We start from the raw sequence: 22,055 nt of genomic DNA, 5'->3' as shown, positions 1-22,055 counted from the left end.
CGTAACAACCTTATTATACATAGCACAGTCCGAATCTGGAACCAAATGAAAGTCCACTTTGAGCTTAGACCAATATCATTCATGCTCCCTGTTGCCAGGAATCCCTCCTTTGCCCCCTCTAACCTTGATAACACCTTTGAGCGATGGGGAGAGTTGGGGATAAGTACCATAGGGGATTTATTTATAGGAGGGACCTTTGCTTCCTTTGAATTGCTGAGGGAAACGTATAACCTTCCGAAAGTAACTTTTTCAGATACCTACAAATTAGAGACTATGTTAGAAAACACCTCCCAACATTTGGGAATGCTAAACCTTCCATGTTTGACGGATGCATAAAAATATGCCCCACCTCAGACAAACTGATATCTTGTCTATATGACGCTTTTCAATCTGTTAGCGCACCCTCTACTGATGCCATTAAGGCAAAATGGGAGGAAGAACTAGGGACTGACATTTCGGTGGCAGACTGGGAGGATAGCTTGGAGTATATCCACACCTGCTCCATTAACTCCAGACATCGTCTCATACAATTTAAGGTATTACACAGATTACACTATTCCAAAACTAAACTGCATCGGATATTTCCTGATACATCCCCTATGTGTGATAAATGTCAGGCTGAGCAGGGTACACTACTCCACTGCTTTGCCCTATGCTCTAGCCTGTATGGTTATTGGTGTGGAATTTTTGGGGTCCTCTCTGAAGTTCTGGAGACTTCAATAGACCCAGACCCGCTTCTGAACAGCGCCGGAAGAAGATGGCTGCCGTTTTACAGCCCTCTAACCAATTGTACTATTATGTGTGTTTTTCCGCGTTATTTGTAATTTATTTTGTACATAATGTTTATGCCATCGTCTCTTATAACCAAAGAGAGCTTCTGGATATCAGGACAGCGATTACTCACCTCGCGTTGGACGAACACTTTTTCTTCAACGAGGCGTTCGCGAAGGATATCCTACAGACACCCGACAAGGCCCAGATCCCCATCATTCGCGTGAGGAAGAGACGGAGATTTCGTGGACGTAGGTCGGGGTGCCTTGTAAGGATCCGACGGCGAACGAGTAAACTGCCTCTCCCATCAATCCTATTAGCCAACGTTCAAGCTTTGGAGAATAAAATGGACGATTTAAGATTACGGTTATCCTACCAACGGGACATTAAAAACTGTAATATCTTATGTTTCACGGAGTCGTGGCTGAATGACAACAATGACAACATTCAGCTAGCAGGCTATACGCTACATCGGCAGGACAGAACGGCAGACTCGGGTAAGACGAGGGGTGGCGGTCTCTGTATTTTTGTAAACAACAGCTGGTGCACAAAATCAAATACTAAGGAAGTCTCAAGGTTTTGCTCGCCTGAGGTAGAGTATCTTATGATAAGCTGTAGACCACACTATTTACCAAGAGAGTTTTCATCTATACTTTTCATAGCTGTCTATTTACCACCACAAACCAATGCTGGCATTAAGATTGCACTGAATGAGTTGTACAAGGCCATTAATCAACAGGAAAACGCTCATCCAGATGCAGCGCTCCTAGTAGCAGGGGACTTTAATGCAGGGAAACTTAAATCCGTTCTACCTCATTTCTACCAGCATGTTAAATGTGCAACCAGAGGGGAAAAAACTCTAGACCACCTTTACTCCACACACAGAGACGCATACAAAGCTCTCCCTCGCCCTCCATTTGGCAAATCTGACCATAACTCTATCCTCCTGATTCCTGCTTATAAGCAAAAACTGAAGCAGGAAGCACCAGTGATTCGGCTAATAAAAAAGTGGTCAGATGACGCAGATGCTAAGCTACAGGACTGTTTTGCTAGCACAGACTGGAACATGTTCCGGGATTCTTCAGACAGCATTGAGGAGTACACCACATCAGTCACTGGCTTCATCAATAAGTGCATCGATGATGTCGTCCCCACAGTGACCGTACGTACATACCCCAACCAGAAGCCATGGATTACAGGAAACATCCGCACTGAGCTAAAGGGTAGAGCTGCCGCTTTCAAGGAACGGGACTCTAACCCGGACGCTTATAAGAAATCCCGCTATGACCTCCGACGAACCATCAAACAGGCAAAGAGTCAATACAGGTCTAAGATTGAATCATACTACACTGGCTCTGACGCTCGTCGGATGTGGCAGGGCTTGAAAACTATTACAGACTACAAAGGGAAGCACAGCCGCGAGCTGCCCAGTGACACAAGCCTACCAGACGAGCTAAACCACTTCTATGCTCGCTTCGAGGCAAGCAACACTGAAGCATGCATGAGAGCACCAGCTGTTCCGGACGACTATGTGATCACGCTCTCCGTAGCCGATGTGAGTAAGACTTTTAAGCAGGTCAACATTCACAAGGCCGCAGGGCCAGACGGATTACCAGGACGTGTACTCCGAGCATGTGCTGACCAACTGGCAAGTGTCTTCACTGACATTTTCAACATGTCCCTGACTGAGTCTGTAATACCAACATGTTTCAAGCAGACCACCATAGTCCCCGTGCCCAAGAACGCTAAGATAACCTGCCTAAATGACTACCGACCCGTGGCACTGACGTCTGTAGCCATGAAGTGCTTTGAAAGACTGGTCATGGCTCACATCAACAGCATAATCCCAGAAACCCTAGACCCACTCCAATTTGCATACCGCCCCAACAGATCCACAGATGATGCAATCTCTATCGCACTCCACACTGCCCTTTCCCACCTGGACAAGAGGAACACCTACGTGAGAATGCTATTCATTGACTACAGCTCAGCATTCAACACCATAGTGCCCTCAAAGCTCATCACTAAGCTAAGGATCCTGGGAATAAACACCTCCCTCTGCAACTGGATCCTGGACTTCCTGACGGGCCGCCCCCAGGTGGTAAGGGTAGGTAACAACACATCTGCCACACTGATCCTCAACACGGGGGCCCCTCAGGGGTGCGTGCTCAGTCCCCTCCTGTACTCTCTGTTCACCCATGACTGCATGGCCAGGCACGACTCCAACACCATCATTAAGTTTGCCGACGACACAACAGTGGTAGGCCTGATCACCGACAACGATGAGACAGCCTATAGGGAGGAGGTCAGAGATCTGGCCGTGTGGTGCCAGGACAACAACCTCTCCCTCAACGTGACCAAGACAAAGGAGATGATTGTGGACTACAGGAAAAAAAAGAGGACTGAGCACGCCCCCATTCTCATCGACGGGGCTGTAGTGGAACAGGTTGAGAGCTTCAAGTTCCTTGGTGTCCACATCACCAACGAACTATCATGGTCCAAACACACCAAGACAGTCGTGAAGAGGGCACGACAAAGCCTATTCCCCCTCAGGAGACTAAAAAGATTTGGCATGGGTCCTCAGATCCTCAAAAAATTCTACAGCTGCACCATCGAGAGCATCCTGACTGGTTGCATCACCGCCTGGTATGGCAACTGCTTGGCCTCTGACCGCAAGGCACTACAGAGGGTAGTGCGTACGGCCCAGTACATCACTGGGGCAAAGCTCCCTGCCATCCAGGACCTCTATACCAGGCGGTGTCAGAGGAAGGCCCTCAAAATTGTCAAAGACTCCAGTCACCCTAGTCATAGACTGTTCTCTCTGCTACCGCACGGCAAGCGGTACCGGAGTGCCAAGTCTAGGTCCAAAAGACTTCTCAACAGCTTCTACCCCCAAGCCATAAGACTCCTGAACAGCTAATCATGGCTACCCGGACTATTTGCACTGCCCCCCCACCCCATCCTTTTTACGCTGCTGCTACTCTGTTAAGTATTTATGCATAGTCACTTTAACTCTACCCACATGTACATATTACCTCAACTACCTCAACTAGCCGGTGCCCCCGCACATTGACTATGCAACGGTACCCCCCTGTATATATAGCCTCCCTACTGTCACTTTATTCTATTGTATATATAGCCTCCCTACTGTCACTTTATTTTTTACTTCTGCTCTTTTTTTCTCAACACTTTTTTGTTGTTGTTTTATTCTTACTTTTTTGTTTAAAATAAATGCACTGTTGGTTAAGGGCTGTAAGTAAGCATTTCACTGTAATGTCTGCACCTGTTGTATTCGGCGCATGTGACCAATAAAATTTGATTTGATTTGATTTGATTTGATAATCCTGGGAGTGTCTGATTCCCTAAACGGATTAACCAACTCCCAAAAACAACTCATCTCTTACAGTCTCATTTCGGCAAAAAAAAAAATCTTGTTGTTTTGGAAAAGGAGGGAAGCGCCCTCTACCAAATAAAGGGGGGTATAAGTGTGGGGGGGGTTATATCTACCCTTTTTCTTTCTACCTGTCCCTGTTCTGTATGTCTTGTTTTGTAATATTTGTTTTGTGCCCAGAACTCTGGGTCTTGTTGTTCATGTCTGTTCTCTTATGTTTAGATAAGAACTGTACATGTGTCTTTCATACCTATACACCATTCTTGTGTGTGTTCCAAAAAAATTATTTGAACGGAAAAAAAAAAGAGACAAAAAAAAAGAGACAAAAATAAATAAAAAAATAAAAAAACAATGATTAATTTAAGATTGACTTCGAGTGTCTCTGTATAAGATTTCCACGACATTTTGGCGTCAACGAACAGGATGATTGATTCTGCTTGTGGAGCTTTCCAGTGGGGGTCTGCGAGGAATACCGGTGGCGCATTTTATGAAACGCAAGGGAAATTCCCGTCTGACCGAAAGACGACCAGACCCGCCCAGACCAGACCCTTACTGTGAGCTGCCCAGGAGGAGACACATCATCCGCGAACAATTGAGGGACGTCAACTGAATTTCAGTAAGTCAATTTTAATGAATCTTTATAAAAAATAAAAATAAATGGTACAAAATAAAATTAAGGCGAGTAACACATAAAAAGGTACCCATAATCTTATAGAGAGAAAGCTATTCACTAGTCTTATGAGAAGACTAGAGCGAGGGCGTAACGGTACCATGGAAAGCCCCACTGACAGCTGTCTGTAGGCATTTATTGAAGAAGTGTCTACGTGGTCTGCAGCCACTTCAATAACACGTGGTGTTATTAAATGTGTAAATATATATGGTGCATAGCAAGTAACGACAAGAGAATCATTGAAGATGCATAAGGGAGATTACCGAGTGTGTTTGGGAATAGTACTAAATGAATGTGGATGTGAAAGTTGTGTGATTGTGAAATATAACATATTAAGCTGATTGAAATTTGGATAATAAATGGATTGAGGTAGAGACTTATTATGGACAGAGCATGCCATCTACTTGGGACTGATAGACAGTGCCAGCCCAGTTAATACATATTGATCCCTCCAAAGCATTACATATGAATTTTTAAATAATAGACATTTAATAAGTGTGAAGTAACAAAGTGAATGGTATTTGGCTTTCAGATAGCACTCTAATAATGCAATATCTTAGTAATTTGAAGAAGTAAATGTTTCAATACAAGGTCATATTACGAACAAAAGGATTGAGCATTGGGACTGATATTAAATTAGAGGCCGCCATCTGGTGTTTGGGTTAGTGTTAAGTTTCCTGTGGAACAATAGATAGCCACCAGTACACACTGAAGTCAAACAGGCTGGAAGAGCCACAGTGGGGAAATTTGGGACAGCGGTAGCAATAATTGAATAAGACACGTTTTTGACAATTTATTACTAAATTCTATAATTTGGTTAGCACCAGTGATTTAAGTAAGAAGGTAATGTCATCTAAAACAATATGTTTCCATTACATGGAACTGTGTCAAGAATACGTAGATCCAAGTAAACGTTTTAGTACCGAATATTGAGCTGAAAGCCAGCACCAACTTTCTGAAGGTCCTAGCAGATTTGTTAAACAACAGGTTTCATATTTTGACTAGTTTATGTCCCTGGGACAGTTTGTACAGAACAGTATGTCAATGCAACAGGTCAAAATGACAATGATTACAAGAGAGGGGCTCTGGGATTGTTTACTTTAGAAGGTGCCTATTCAGCTTGACGGGATCCGCTGTCACGGATTCAGCCGAGGCTGCCCCTCCTCCTTGTTCGGGCAGGCTTCGGCGTTCGTCGTCACCGGAGTACTAGCTACTACCGATCCATGTTTCTATGTTCGACTTGTTTTGTCTTTATTGGTCACACCTGTTTCCCATCATGTACTTATGTCTTCCCTATTTAACCCTCTGTCTCACACTGTGTGTTGTGCGTGTTTGTTCATGTTTTGTTTGTCGTTAGTGTGCGGGTTTGTTTCCTCCCTGCGTGGAGGTTTTGTTCATGTCATTTACCTACGAGTAAAGTACGGTTTTTGATTAGCTCTGTGCCTGCCTACCGCATTACACTGATGCCTTGACAGAAACACCCACCATAATATGGAGTCAGCAGGTACAGCAATGCCAGCCGGATCGATGGAGGAACGCGTCCAACAACAAGCGGCCATGATCCAGGCTCTTGGCACCGCTATGGAATGAGTGGTTAATACCATGGAGCGATGGGAGAGAGGAGGTATCCCTATACCTCCTCCAATTACACCACCACCAACACCGCTGTCCACCTCTTCACCATCTGGGTCCAGTGGAATTCGGCTCTCACTCCCGAGGGCATATGACGGTACAGCTGCCGGGTGTCAGGGTTTTCTGCTCCAGGTAGAGCTCTACCTGGCAACCATCCACCCGGCTCCCTCGGGATACGAGAGCGTGTCCGCCCTCATCTCCTGTCTGTCCGGTAAAGCGCTTGAGTGGGCCAACGCCGAGTGGGGGGGAATAGACGCCGCAACTGTAAGCTATACAGAGTTTACCCGCCGCTTTAGGGCGGTATTCGATCATCCACCGGAGGGGAGAGCGGCGGGTGAGCGTCTATTCCACCAGACAGGGGATGAGGAGCGCGCAGGAGTTTGCACTGGACTTTCGGACTCTGGCTGCCAGCGCAGGATGGAATGAGAGGGCCCTCATCGACCACTACCGTTGCAGCTTAAGGGAGGACGTTCGTCGGGAACTGGCCTGCAGGGACACCAACCTAAACCTGGACCAACTGGTGGATATGTCAATCCAACTGGATAACCTGTTGGCCACACGTCCGGATCAGGGGCCGTCCATTCCATCCCCCAGCACCTCCGACCCTACCCCTATGGAGCTCGGAGGTGCTGCTCTGAGGGCGACCGGTAGAGGGGCCGTCCCCTGCACCAACTGTGGCCGCAGAGGACACACTGCCTTCAAGGATTCAAGGCAGTAGGCAGAGCACTGGTGGACCGTTTCAGGTGAGTAGGCACCCAACTCACCCAGAGCTCCCTGTTGCGCATATGTGAATAGATGTTGTATTTCCAGAGTTTTCTTCTCATTCCCAGCATAAGGCGCTAGTAGATTCAGGCGCAGCTGGGAACTTTATTGATCGTCAGTTTACCCGTAGGTTAGGGATTCCTATTGTGCCAGTTGATGTGCCCTTTCCTATACATGCCCTAGATAGTCGCCCTTTAGGGTCAGGTCTGATTAGGGAGGTCACAGCTCCACTCTGGATGAAGACGCAGGAGGGGCATGAGGAAACAATTAGTCTATATCTGATTGATTCTCCTGCGTTTCCAGTGGTGTTGGGGCTTCTCTGGTTAACCTCTCATGACCCCACTATTTCATGGCAACAGAGGGCTCTCAAGGGATGGTCAAGTCAGTGCTCGGGGAGGTGTGTAGGTGTTTCCGAAGGGGCAACTACGGTGGAAAGTCCAAACCAGGTTCCCACCATGCACATTCCGCCTGAATATGCCGATTTGGCTCTCGCCTTCTGTAAAAAAGGAGGCGACTCAATTACCACCCCATCGACAGGGGGATTGTGCGATAAACCTCCAGGTAGGCGCTGCGCTTCCCCGGTGTCACGTGTATCCTCTGTATAATAATATAATATATAATATGCCATTTAGCAGACGCTTTTATCCAAAGCGACTTACAGTCATGCGTGCATTTTTTATTTTTTTTTTGTGTATGGGTGGTCCCGGGGATCGAACCCACTACCTTGGCGTTACAAGCGCCGTGCTCTACCAGCTGAGCTACAGAGGACCACAGGAAGAATGGAAACATATGTCACCGAATCTCTGAGGCAAGGATACATTCGGCCTTCCACTTCCCCTGTGTCATCGAGTTTATTTTTTGTGAAGAAGAAGGATGGTGGCTTACATCCGTGCATTGACTACCGTGGTCTTAATCAGATCACTGTAAAATACAGCTATCCACTACCTGTCAGGGCGTGCTGTAGGTGTAGTGGTGGAATCAAATGCAGGACTCAGAACGATAATCCAAAGACTTGTATTAAAGCCAAAACCAAGGCAAAAGGACAACTGGCCCGAAGGCGAAAATACGCACGAAGGCGAAATAGTAACAGCGCACAAACAGGTGCGAAAATACTCCAGCGCAGTGGAGAGAAGCTCAACCGAGCGAAACACACGACTGACGAAAATCAATTACACACAACACTAGACAAACACAACGAGAAACTTATAGGACACTAATTACGCCCAAAATAGAAACAGGTGTGAAAACAAACAGACAAAAGCAAACGAACATGAAACATACAACGGTGGCAGCTAGAATTCCGGAGACGACGAACGCCGAAGCCTGCCCGAACAAGGGAGAGAGGCAGCCTCGGCCGAAACCGTGACAGTACCCCCCCCTTGACGCGCGGCTCCAGACGTGCGCCGACTCCGGCCTCGGGGACGACCAGGAGGACGCGGAGCAGGGCGCGTCGGATGCCCCCGATGGAATTCCGTCAGGAGCGACGGGTCCAAAATGTCTCTCCTCGGCACCCAGCACCGCTCCTCCGGACCGTACCCCTCCCACTCCACTAGATACTGGAGACCCCCCATCCGACGTCTCGAATCCAAGATGGACCTCACGGAGTACGCCGGTGCCCCCTCGATGTCCAACGGGGGCGGAGGAGTCTCCAAGATCTCATTTTCTTGGAGTGGGCCCGCTACCACCGGCCTGAGAAGGGACACATGGAACGAGGGGTTAATACACTTATACTCCACAGGTAGCTGTAATCTATAACATACCTTGTTCAACCTTCTCAGGACTTTAAATGGCCCTACAAACCGCCGACCCAGTTTCCGACAGGGCAGGCGGAGGGGCAGGTTTCTGGTAGAGAGCCAGACTCGATCACCAGGTGCGTACACCGGTCCCTCACTGCGGTGGAGATCAGCGCTCGCCTTCTGACGTCGGAGGGCCCGCTGCAGGTGGACGTGTGCAGCGTTCCACGTCTCCTCCGAGCGCCGCGCCCACTCATCCACCGCAGGAGCCTCGATCTGGCTCTGCTGCCAGGGTGCCAGAACCGGCTGGTAACCCAACACACATTGAAATGGAGTTAGGTTAGTGGAGGAATGGCGTAGGGAATTCTGGGCCATCTCGGCCCAGGGAACGTACCTTGACCACTCCTCCGGCCGGTCCTGGCAGTATGTTCTGAGAAACCTACCCACATCCTGGTTTACGCGTTCCACCTGCCCATTACTCTCCGGGTGGTACCCCGAGGTGAGGCTCACCGAGACCCCCAACCGCTCCATAAACGCTCTCCAGACTCTGGAGGTGAATTGGGGACCCCGATCAGCCACAATGTCCTCGGGTACCCCGTAGTGCCGGAACACATGGGTGAACAGTGCCTCGGCAGTTTGTAGGGCAGTAGGAAGACCCGGCATGGGGAGCAAACGACAGGCCTTAGAGAACCGGTCCACAACGACCAGGATAGTAGTATTCCCTTGGGAGAGGGGAAGGTCTGTTATAAAGTCCACAGAGAGGTGGGACCATGGTCGTTGTGGAACGGGCAGGGGTAGCAACTTACCCCTAGGCAGATGTCTAGGCGCCTTACACTGGGCGCACACCGAGCAGGAGGAAACATAAACCCTCACATCCCTTGCCAACGTGGGCCACCAGTACTTGGCACTAAGACAGTGCACTGTCCGGCCGATACCCGGATGTCCAGAGGAGGGTGACGTGTGAGCCCAATAGATCAATCGATCCCGAACCTCGAGCGGAACGTACTTCCGACCCTCCGGGCACTGTGGTGGACTAGGGTCGGTGCGTAACGCCCGCTCGAGTTCAGTATCGACCTCCCACACTACCGGTGCCACCAGACACGACTCAGGCAGTATGGGAGTGGGCTCCACGGACCTCTCCTCCGTGTCATACCGCCGAGACAGCGCATCTGCCTTGCCATTCTGTGACCCAGGGATGTACGTGATTTTAAAAGTAAACCTGGTCAAGAACATACTCCATCTTGCCTGGCGAGGGTTCAGCCTCCTCGCCGCCCGGATGTACTCCAGGTTACGGTGGTCCGTCAAAATGAGGAAAGGGTGTTGAGCCCCCTCAAGCCAGTGCCTCCACACCTTTAGAGCCTGTACCACGGCTAACAGCTCCCTGTCCCCTACGTCATAGTTCCGCTCCGCCGGACTGAGCTTCTTAGAATAAAAAGCACAGGGGCGGAGTTTAGGTGGCGCGCCAGACCGTTGTGAAAGCACGGCTCCTAAACCGGCCTCTGACGCGTCCACCTCTACCTGGAACGGCAAAGAGGGATCCGGATGTGCCAGCACCGGGGCCGAGGTAAACAGGTCCCTCAGCCTCCCAAACGCCCTGTCCGCCTCGGCCGACCACTGCAGACGCACCGGACCCCCCTTCAACAGAGACGTGATGGGAGCTGCCACCTGTCCAAAACCCCGGATAAACCTCCTGTAGTAATTTGCAAACCCCAAAAACTGCTGCACCTCTTTCACAGTGGTTGGTGTTTGCCAATTACGCACGGCCGACACCCGGTCTACCTCCATCTTCACCCCTGACGCAGACAACTGATAACCCAAAAAGGAGACCGACTCCTGGAAAAACAGACACTTCTCTGCCTTCACATACAGGTCGTGCTCCACCAGCCTCCGCAACACTCTACGCACCAGGGCCACATGCTCGACACGGGTAGGCGAGTACACGAGAATGTCATCAATGTACACAACCACCCCCTGCCCCTGCATGTCCCTGAAGATCTCATCCACGAATGATTGGAAAACTGACGGAGCGTTCATCAACCCGTATGGCATGACCAGATACTCGTAATGGCCCGAGGTGGTACTAAAGGCTGTCTTCCATTCATCACCCTCCCTGATGCGCACCAAGTTGTACGCGCTCCTGAGATCTAATTTCGTGAAGAAACGCGCCCCATGCAACGACTCAGTCATGGTCGCAATCAGCGGGAGTGGATAACTGTACTTCACCGTAATCTGATTGAGACCACGGTAATCGATGCACGGGCGCAAACCACCATCCTTTTTCTTCACAAAAAAGAAACTCGAGGACGCAGGGGAAGTGGAAGGCCGTATGTATCCTTGTCTCAGAGATTCGTCTATGTAAATCTCCATAGCTTTCTTCTCCTCCTGAGACAGAGGATACACATGGCTCCGTGGGAGCGCAGCTCCTGCCTGGAGGTCTATCGCACAATCTCCCTGCCTATGGGGTGGCAACCGCGTCGCCCTCGCCTTACTAAACGCAATAGCCAAATCCCCATACTCAGGGGGAACGTGCAATGCGGGCACCTGGTTTGGACTCTCCACCGAGGTAGCCCCTACGGAAACGCCCAAACATCTACCCACACACTGAGCAGACCACTCCATCAGAGCCCTCTCCTGCCACGAAATAGCTGGGTTATGGGTACTCAACCAGGGCATGCCCAGCACCACCGGATACGCAGGAGAGTCAATCAGGAACAGCTGAATCATCTCCTGATGATCCCCCTGCGCACACATCCTAAGTGGCGCCGTGACCTCCCTGATTAAGCCCGTACCCAACGGACGGCTATCTAGGGCATGAACGGGGAAATGAACATCAACAGGAATAAGGGGAATCCCTAACGCTAAACAAAACTTCTTATCAATAAAATTCCCAGCCGCGCCTGAATCTACCAGCGCCTTATGCTGGGAATGAGGTGCTACCTGTGGAAAACGCACAGGCATACAAAAATGGGCAACAGTGAGCTCTGGGTGAGTGGGGCGCCTACTCACCTGGAGGGAATCCCCAGTGCGGAACCTGTCGTCATCTCCCCTAGGAGGCCATCCCCAGCACCTAGCCGCGGTGTGTCCTCCCCGACCACAGTTGGTGCAGTGGATGGACCCCCTAGCCTGCCGACTCCTCCTCTCTCTAGCGCCAGCGCCCCCGAGCTCCATGGGACACGGCTCGGAGGCGCTGGAGGGTGAAATGGACGGACCCTCCGCAGGACGTCCGCGGGTAGCCAGTAGGTTATCCAGCCTGATGGACATGTCGACCAGCTGGTCGAAAGAGAGGCTGGTGTCCCTACAAGCCAGCTCCCGATGGACGTCCTCTCGTAGGCTACATCTGTATAGATCGACGAGGGCCCGATCATTCCACCCTGCATCTGCCGCTAGAGTACGGAATTCGAGAGCGAATTCCTGGGCACTCCTCCTCCCCTGCCGGAGGAAGACCAGACGCTCCCCCGCCGCTTTCCCCTCCGGGGGATGGTCAAACACCGCCCTGAAGCGGCGGGAGAACTCGTCGTAGGTAATAGTCGCGGCGTCGATCTTCCTCCACTCCGCGTTGGCCCATTCCAACGCCTTCCCGGCCAGGCAGGAGATCAGGGCGGACACGCTCTCATGCCCCGAAGGTGCCGGGTGCACGGTGGCCAGGTATAGCTCCACCTGGAGGAGGAATCCCTGACACCCAGCCGCGGTTCCGTCGTAGGCCCTCGGGAGAGAGAGTCGGACTCCTCGAGGTTCCGGCGCTGGAATGGGCGGACTGGCCGATGGTGCTGGCAGGGAGGGAGGCGGTGGAGGCGTACCCCAGCCTCGGAGGGTGGTGATCACCTCCTGCAGGGCGGTCCCCATCTGCAGGATCTGGTCCTGTTGTTCCCGAACCTGGGCCTCCAGTCTCGTCTGTCCTGCTTCGGCTCCTGCTGATTCCATGGTAGGTGTGTAATTCTGTCAGGGCGTGCTGTAGGTGTAGTGGTGGAATCAAACGCAGGACTCAGAACGATAATCCAAAGACTTGTATTAAAGCCAAAACCAAGGCAAAAGGACAACTGGCCCGAAGGCGAAAATACGCACGAAGGCGAAATAGTAACAGCGCACAAACAGGTGCGAAAATACTCCAGCGCAGTGGAGAGAAGCTCAACCGAGCGAAACACACGACTGACGAAAATCAATTACACACAACACTAGACAAACACAACGAGAAACTTATAGGACACTAATTACGCCCAAAATAGAAACAGGTGTGAAAACAAACAGACAAAAGCAAACGAACATGAAACATACAACGGTGGCAGCTAGAATTCCGGAGACGACGAACGCCGAAGCCTGCCCGAACAAGGGAGAGAGGCAGCCTCGGCCGAAACCGTGACACTACCTCTGATTGCGAGTATGACGGAGTCATTGCACGGGGCGCGCTTCTTCACGAAATTGGATCTCAGGAGCGCGTACAACCTGGTGTGTATCCGGGAGGGAGATGAGTGGAAGACAGCATTTAGTACCACCTCTGGGCACTATGAGTACCTCGTCATGCCATACGGTTTGATGAATGCTCCATCAGTCTTCCAATCTTTTGTTGATGAGATTTTCAGGGACCTGCACGGAGAGGGTGTAGTGGTGTATATAGATGACATTCTCATATACTCCGCTACACAGGCCGAGCATGTGTCCCTGGTGGGTCAGGTGCTTGGTCGACTGTTGGAGCATGACCTGTATGTGAAGGCGGAGAAATGTCTGTTCTTCCAAGAGTCCATCTCCTTCCTAGGACACCGCCTGTCCGCGTCAGGTGTGGAGATGGAGATTGACCGGTCGCCAGGTAGACCGGGAGCAGGAACCCCTGGCACCCGGAAGCCGTCCCATCATAGGCCTTCGGGAGCGAGAGCCGAATCCCACTGGGTCCAGGTGACGGAGGGGTGGACAGTGGTGGGGTTTGAGGTGAAGTTGATGGGGGTGTGGAAAACCCCTCTCTCTCCCATCGCTCCATGGTGTGCAGCACGCGATCCATTGCTGTGCCCAGCTTGTGCTGCTGGACGCGCTCCTCCACCGGTACCGGAGGACTGGGTGCACCTGCTGACTCCATAGCGGGTGCGTGATTCTGTCAGGTGTTAGTGTGCAGCGGTAGGACGGAGTCAGGCGCAGGACACAGAACTGAGTCATAAACAAACTTTACTCGCAAAACAACAAATCTAATTTCCACGCAGGGATATAAAACAGCTCACAACAGTAGACAACACCAAACATAGAACAATCACGCACAAAACCATGAGGGAAGCAGAGGGTTAAATAGGGAAATATTCATAACGTGATGGGAACCAGGTGTGTACAATCAAGACAAAACAACATAGAAAAAGAAACGTAGATCGGTGGCAGCTAGAAAGCCGGTGACGACGACCGCCGATAGCCGGCCACACAAGGAGAGGCACCAACTTCGGCGGAAGTCGTGACACTCTCGCTCTCTCTCTCCTTGCAAATCGCTGTTTGCACATCTACAAATATTTTTGTCATGGTAAAAAGCACTGCCAAAAGTCTGAGCATGCAAAACTGACATGCGCGGGTATACAGATGCAATTATTGCTACAATCTTTATTTTTATGTTCACAACTCATCAGTTACACGTTTGAGAATGTTTTTACAACTACAGATTACTATTTCATGTTAACAACTCATCAGTTACACACTTGCAAATTGTGTATACTACTACAAATCTATTTTACACGCTCAAATCATTATGTCAATGATTTACCTACATATGTTCTTCTCTTTCTTGTGATGTAAGTGTCAAGAAGATGTGTTAAGTCCCCAATGAAGCATTAGCGTTCTTGGATGCAACGGAAAGATTTCCGCGGTCATAACGTTAACGGAAAAAACAACAGGCACATGCAAGAGTATCAAACTCACAGGAGTAAAATGAAAGCAATCAATCCATCAAGGTTTAAGTGACAAGTGGATTTTGCACCACTGAAACACAGGAAATCAATGGCTGAAAAAGACAGATCCTCACTAAGAGCATTCATAATTACCCCCATTCCCGTCATCCCTCCCTCCATCTATCCATCCATCCCTCCATACCTCTTTCTGTTTTTAATTACCCTTATTAGTAAATAGGCTCACAGGCTTTCATCTCTCCGACTCCCCCTTTCCACAACTCTCTTTTCACCCCCCCCCCCCCCCCTCCCCCCCTTCTTTAACAGGTATGAGCAGTAATAGTACCTTGTCAACGCGCCCTCCTCTCATTTTTTGCCGTCTTTTCTCTTCCTCTATCTCTTTGATGGTGACCACTTACTCTCCTAAAAGTCTGTCTGTCTGTCTGTCTATGAGGAAGATAAAATATAAAAACATTCTCATTTGTGAAGCATCCCTTCATTTCCTCACGCTTTTGCTTTCCCTTCACTACCAGGCTATCTTCTCTGTATTGTTCCAATTTCTAATCTGTGAAACATTCCTTATTTTCCTGTCAGTCTCTGTCCATTTACTAGTCACTGTTCACAATATAATCCATGGCCTATTGTACTGTGAAAAGAGAGAGAGAGGGAGAGAGCGAGAAAGAGGTGAGGGAGATTAGATTAGATTACATACAGGGTTTAGGAGATAGAAACTGCACAGAGAAACACAGAGAGACAAAGAGACAAGACCAAGGTTGCTATCTGTATCCTGCCATTGAAGGGACACCAGGTTTGTGGGGTGTAGATGTAGGTGGAATGTGTGCTGCTATTGCATGACTGAAGGTGATAGTATTGAATCTTGTATGTTAGGATGAAAAGTAATGCTTGATCACACTGCTTTGGTTCAGCATTGTAATGGTGTGTGTGTGTGTGTGAAAGCATGGATATGGACTTGGAGAGGATCATTCAGTGCATCAAACAAGGAGACCAGGTCAGTGTCCAGACACACCTGGACCACTACAACACTCAGGTACTACACTGCCTGTGTTACTGTGACTACCACACTACTGTAAACAACTGTCTGTAACCATGACTAACACACCATGGGGCTGTCTGTTTCCATGACTACAATACTCCATGACTAAACCATGTATCCTTGACTGTATTCTTATACCCTCTCCTTCTCTTTCCCTTTCCAATTATCTTTCTCCCTCCCTCCCACATATCCCCCCCCCCCCCCCCCCCCCCCCCCATCTTCTCCACAGTATGCTGAATGCTTCTTCTTCAATATTGAGGAGAGGGAAAGAAGAAAGGTGAGGACAAAGAAAAGACTTGAACTATTCTTTATTTCTGTCATTCCTTTGCATAATTTCTCCGTTGCCTCTCTCTCTTTCATTCTTCCGTCATCCCTTACTTTCTATTTCTTCCTCCCTCTGTCCTTCCCTATCTCTCTCTCTGTCTATTCCCATGGCCTGTCCATGTCCTCTCAGTGTCAGGCCACCAGAGGCTCAGATTAACCATGTAATTAGTCAGAATCCTGCTCATCCCCCGCCACTCATCTTAATCTCCCTCTTTCACTTATACTCCATCCCTGTCGTTCTCCTCCCCTCCCTATCTCGCTGTCCTGTCTATCTGCAGTTCTCTTTCTTTCTTTCTCTCTTTCTTTCTCTCTCTTTCTTACATCCCACTGGGCACAAACGTCATTTCAATATCTAGTTTTGATTTACATTTGTTTATGTTGTCAAATAACGTGAATTGAATGTGAAATCAACAAAAAAGGTCACCATGTCATTGAATTTAGGTTAAAAGTTGGGTGAAAAAAATACATAATTCCCTTATGTTGATGACTTCTTGCAAATCCAATCAGTTTTCCAAGTTGATTCAACGTTATCACATTTAATCTTTTTGTTGAAATGATGTAGAAACAATGTTGATTCAAACAGTTTTTGTCCAGTGGGATGGTTCTTTCCCCTCCCTCCCTTACAGTGATCTTCACCCTCTCATCCCCTCTTCTCCCTCTCTCATGTCATCCCCTTCTCTTCCACTCTTCTCTCTCTGTCATATCTCTTCATAATGTTAATGACGTCATTACTCATCATTTCTATGTCTTCTTTGGCTGTGCAAATGACTGCAGCAAAAAGAGCTGGATGAGGTAAAAAGACAAAGACTCATTACACCATCAGAAAGAGAAGGAGAAAGAGAGAGAGATACAGCGAGAGAGAGAGAGAGAGAGAGAGAGAGAGAGAGAGAGAGAGAGAGGGGGGGGGGGATACAGGGGAGAGAGAAACAGATACCGCTTGCCGTGCGGTAGCAGAGAGAACAGTCTATGACTAGGGTGGCTGGAGTCTTTGACAATTTTGAGGGCCTTACTCTGACACCGCCTGGTATAGAGGTCCTGGATGGCAGGAAGCTTGGCCCCAGTGATGTACTGGTCCGTACGCACTACCCTCTGTAGTGCCTTGCGGTCGGAGGCCGAGCATTTGCCATACCAGGTGGTGATGCAACCAGTCAGGATGCTCTCGATGGTGCAGCTGTAGAATTTTTTGAGGATCTGAGGATCTGAGGATCTGAGGACCCATGCCATGCCAGAGAGAAAGGAATAGAGAGAAAAAGGAAGAGAGCGAGACATAGAGGGAGGGAGAGGGAGGGGGAGAGCTGAGCTGACAGGTCCTTACTCTACCTTACACTAATCTCCATTCAGCGCAGTGTTTTATTAGTGGGTGTGTGCGTGTGTGTAAGTGCGTGCGTGCCTATGAGTGTGTGCGTGTGTGTGGCCTATGTAAGTGTGTGTGTGTATGTGTGTGTACTCCAAAGCTAATTGTGTGTAATGACTCAACATACTCCCCCATTAACCCTCACCAGTTCAGGAAGAACAAAATGAGGGACTTTGTTCCCGACTCGGACTCTGATTTCAACTCAGACTCAGATGACGCTGAGGACCCGGATCTCCTTCTCAGACGGGTGAGTTAGGGTGTGTGTGTGCATGTGTTTCTCTATTTCTACCTGTTGCTCTTTTCGGTTAAACTCAATTCTCCTCTCCTCTCCCCAGAGGTTGGCTGCAGCCCTGGTGTGGTTTATCCGTACCCAGCTCCAGCCGGGGGTTCTGAGAGTGACCCTGCGTACGCTACGTATCCTGTCCCGCGACCGGCAGGCTTTGGCACCCCTAGTGACCGACACTGCTCTCCTCACCCTAGCCCACCTGGGCGGCATAACCTCCCTGCCCATCCCCGAGGGCCAGGAGGAAGACGAGGAGGAAGGTCATGATGCTGAGAGAGAAGATTACGGCCATGTCCTTAGTGACGTCAGTTCGGATGCCTGTAAACAGAGCGACACGGGTGGGTGCAGTAGGGGCGCTAATGCTAATACTAGATCGTTAGCGGTTAGCAACGTGGATGCTAACGTTGTCGGTGCTAGCCCGACCCAGCACTCCTTGGCCCAGGCTTCCACTCAGACCTGTCCAGCCCTGGTTACGGCCAACAACAGCCAAGGTGGAGCGATGACATTGCCATCGGTGGCCAGGGACCCCTGCTGCACCCTCAGCACGGAAACCTGCCATGGCAACCTGCGCTCTGTCTCCACGGAAACCTGCACTGCCCAGCACCACTGCTCTCCGGGTCATGCCCGGGAAGAGAGGGATGAAGAGAGGGATGAAGAGGAGGATGAAGAAGAGAAAGAGGAAGATGACCAGGAGGGGAGGAGGGAAGCCCTGAAAGCCCTGTGTAATATCATCTACAACAGTCAGAGGGCGCAAGAGAGGGTCAGCGCTCTGAGGTAAGGGAGAGCAACTGTTGGAGTACAACAAAAACGATTTATAGTATGGCATCACTTCCCTCATCTCTCTCTCTCTCTCTCTCTCTCTCTCTCTCTCTCTCTCTCTCTCTCTCTCTCTCTCTCTCTCTCTCTCTCTCTCTCTCTCTCTCTCTCTCTCTCTCTCTCTCTCTCTCTCTCTCTCTCTCTCTCTCTCTCAGACTGCTCTATGGTCTATCAGACAGGCTGAAGCAGGGGATCAGTGCCAAAGCTCTTCACAGTGGTCAGTTTTATGAACTACGGCTGCTCTTTCTGCTGACGGCTCTGAGACCAGAGCTCAGGGTGCAACTGCAGCAGGTAACAGCCTAGAGGAGGATGGAGTTGTGGTTTCCCTGCTAATGGTTAGGGGTATGATTTGGGGTGGGTAGGCCTACTGTATGCCACTCTCTCCATCTGTCTTTCTTTTCTCTCTCTCCATATCCCCCTGTCTCCCCCTGTCAGGAGCGAGGGGTGTCCATGCTGACTGCAGCTCTGGAGCAGTGTCTGTCTGTGCAGTGGGGGGAAGAGTACGAGGTGCTGAGCGACCACAGAGCTCCCCCTGTCTCTAAGGAAGTGTCACAGCGGGCTGTGGAGATCCTCAAGACCCTGTTCAACATCACATACAGCTTCCACAGACAGGAGCCAGACGAGGTGGGTGGAGGAGAGTCCCATAGAATTAAAATGTGGCTTTGTCCCTATAGCATGATCTACTCCAATATCTGTACCTTGTCCGTCTTCTATGGAGCATCCCTGGCTTTTAGTTTCTGAGTAGGTAGGAGTAGGTAGCTAGGAGCTGTCTCAAAATACTGATCCAGTATTTTTTAAGTTAAGAGTGAGGGTTAGTTAAAACTGATCCTAGAACTGTGGTCAGGAGGCCTTTTTAACTTGTCCTCTTCTCTTTATGTCCCTCTCAGGAGGATGCAGCTCTCTATCGCCGCCTGGCTGCAGTGCTACGTCACTGCCTGCTGCTGACCTGTGACGGAGAAGAACTCACTGAGGAGTTACAGGGGTACGTACGAGGGCTTCTTCTGTTGTCTATCCATGCATTTCTATTTGCATCTTTCTTTTGAAAGTAATGGTGGCCATTCTAGGTTTCCTTTTTCGTGGCAAAGTGGAAAAGATATGTTCTGAATCATTTTGAAATGGGTGCCATTTCAGGTTTTCCCCATGTCTCCTTACCTCTGATCCCTGACCCTTAACCTTTGACCTTTAACCTATAACCCTCCTTAGGCACACAGTGAACGTGCTCTCTGCCCTGCCCCTGCAATGTCTGGACGTGCTGCTGTCTGTGCATCTGACGGAGAGTTCACAGGAGTGGGAGGGGGTCAACATGGACACTGTCCACACCCTACTCACCTTCATGGAGAGACGCCTGGACAGGGTGAGGCAGAGGGAGGGAGGGATTGAGAGAGAGAGGAAAGTGGGGAGGAAAGGAGGCACCTATCTCATATGAGGATGCTGTTTGCTTCCCCATGGTGTGCAGTGGAGGGTTGCATCTCAATAGTATATAGCTATGGAAGCATACTGGATGTTTATAAAGGGTCATAAGCTGACAAAATCACCTATGTATTTGTTATGAAGGGTCAGAAGTTGAAGGAGAAACTGACTCCAGTCCTGAATCTGTTGACTGAGAGCTGCCGTGCGCACCGCGAGACACGCCACTACCTCAGACAACAGGTACTGTTCTCTCCTGTTGGGCTGAAACTCCAACTGATTATTGTGGCTTTAATACAGTATGATAATGCTAGTCTGATGTTCGGTTTACATTGTTGGAGAAGCCTGCTTCGACTTTTGATATTGGAGCCTCTGTCTGTCCCCTCCTGGATAGCAGCTGACTGGTTGAGCAGGTTTTTGCTCCCACACAGCACTAACACCTGCCTCTACCTGTACACTGCTACAGATCCTCCCCCCTCTGAGGGATGTGGCCCTGAGGCCGGAGCAGGGTGCCACAGTGAGGGGACGTCTGGTGCGCCTGATGACCCACGTGGACACGGACATCAAGCACTGTGCTGCCGAGCTCCTCTTTGTGCTCTGCAAAGAGAACGGTGCCCATATCATATCACACTCCTGTCACACTTACTAGCTCCTCATTTCAAAGTAACTCTTAGCTAGAAGAACCCACTCGTATCACAGCATGCTTATTACCCCTCATAGCACATGTAGTAACTCATATAACTCTCTCCCTCTTCTCACTCTCTGTCTGTCTCTCAGTGAGTCGTTTTGTGAAGTACACAGGCTATGGTAATGCAGCAGGTTTGCTGGCAGCGCGGGGCATGCTGAGTGGAGGTCAGGTGACCCACGCCCAGTACTCTAGCGACTCAGACTCTGACACAGAGGAATACAGGTGTGTAGAACAACAATTGATAATGTCACAAACACAACACTTTGTAATACTGTATAGGGACACAATGCATCGTTAGGGACTAATAGATTGGACTTGGAACTATCGAAACAGCATAAATCGGAACAAGCAACAGGAGCAATTTTCGAAAAAGGTAATTGAATTGAGACTGGGAAAGTGTTTAGCAGAACCCTATGAAGTGCACTTGTTAGGAGTGGACAGTATTTACAAGGGAGGTGTTTGTAACTGTGTTCCACAGGGAAGCTAAGGGGCGCATCAACCCAGTGACGGGGAGGGTGGAGAAGGAGCAGCCAGACCCCATGGAGGGAATGACAGAGCAGGAGAAAGAGCAGGAGGCACAAAGACTCATCAGCCTGTTCAACAGGCTCTCACGGTGAGTGCGTGTGTGCGTGTTGTGTGTGTGTGTGTGTGTGTGTGTGTGAGTACATATCTGTTTTAGCTAGTGACTATCCAAGTGTGTGAAATAGATGGATGTTGCCATTTCTCTCTCTCTCTCTCTCTCTCTCTCTCTCTCTCTCTCTCTCTCTCTCTCTCTCTCTCTCTCTCTTTCTCTCTCTTTCTCTCTCTCTCTCTTTCTATCTTTCTCTTTCTCTCCCTCTGTCTCTCTCAGGGACAAGATCATCCAACCAGTGGGAGTAACGACAGGGGGGAGACTGGAGCCCCTGTGTGGTCAGATGAGGGGGAGCACTGTGGAAGAGGAGGAATCAGAGGGAGAGAGTGAGGAAGAGAGGGAAAAGTAGGGAGGAGAGAAAATAAAGATTACAAGAAGTTACTGTATAGAATGAAGTTACAGCATAGGATGATGAAGAGAGGGTGAGGAAGAGAGATAGAGGTTGGTTTGTATTTATATAGCACAGTGGTGGAAAAAGTACCCAATTGTCACACTTGAGTAAAAGTAATAGAAAACGACTCAAGTAAAAGTGAAAGTCACCCAGTAAAAGAATAATATGTCTAAAATTATCTGGTTTTAAATATACAGTACCAGTCAAATGTTTGGACACACCTACTCATTCAAGGGTTTTTCTTTATTTTTTTACTATTTTCTAAATTGTAGAATAATAGTGAAGACATCAAAACTATG

The 22,055-nt window shown here is 49.4% G+C and overlaps 1 protein-coding gene across 1 annotated transcript; it reads left to right on the top strand.

Moving 5' to 3' along the window:
• Positions 1-15,766: 15,766 nt before the first annotated feature.
• LOC311143388 (chaperone Ric-8A-like) lies at positions 15,767-21,714 on the top strand (the record flags this gene model as incomplete). Its single annotated transcript, XM_084179222.1, has 14 exons — positions 15,767-15,856; positions 16,092-16,139; positions 16,961-16,978; positions 17,689-17,787; positions 17,876-18,597; positions 18,795-18,930; positions 19,075-19,263; positions 19,527-19,621; positions 19,843-19,993; positions 20,194-20,289; positions 20,513-20,657; positions 20,824-20,956; positions 21,213-21,347; positions 21,585-21,714. The coding sequence occupies 14 exons, from the start codon at positions 15,767-15,769 to the stop codon at positions 21,712-21,714; spliced, it is 2,187 nt and encodes a 728-aa protein (XP_084035348.1).
• Positions 21,715-22,055: the final 341 nt, after the last annotated feature.

Source organism: Coregonus lavaretus (assembly GCF_964263955.1).
Source record: "Coregonus lavaretus genome assembly, chromosome: 2".
NCBI classification, from domain to species: Eukaryota; Metazoa; Chordata; class Actinopteri; order Salmoniformes; family Salmonidae; genus Coregonus; species Coregonus lavaretus.
This window is presented reverse-complemented; position numbering and strand designations above follow the sequence as displayed.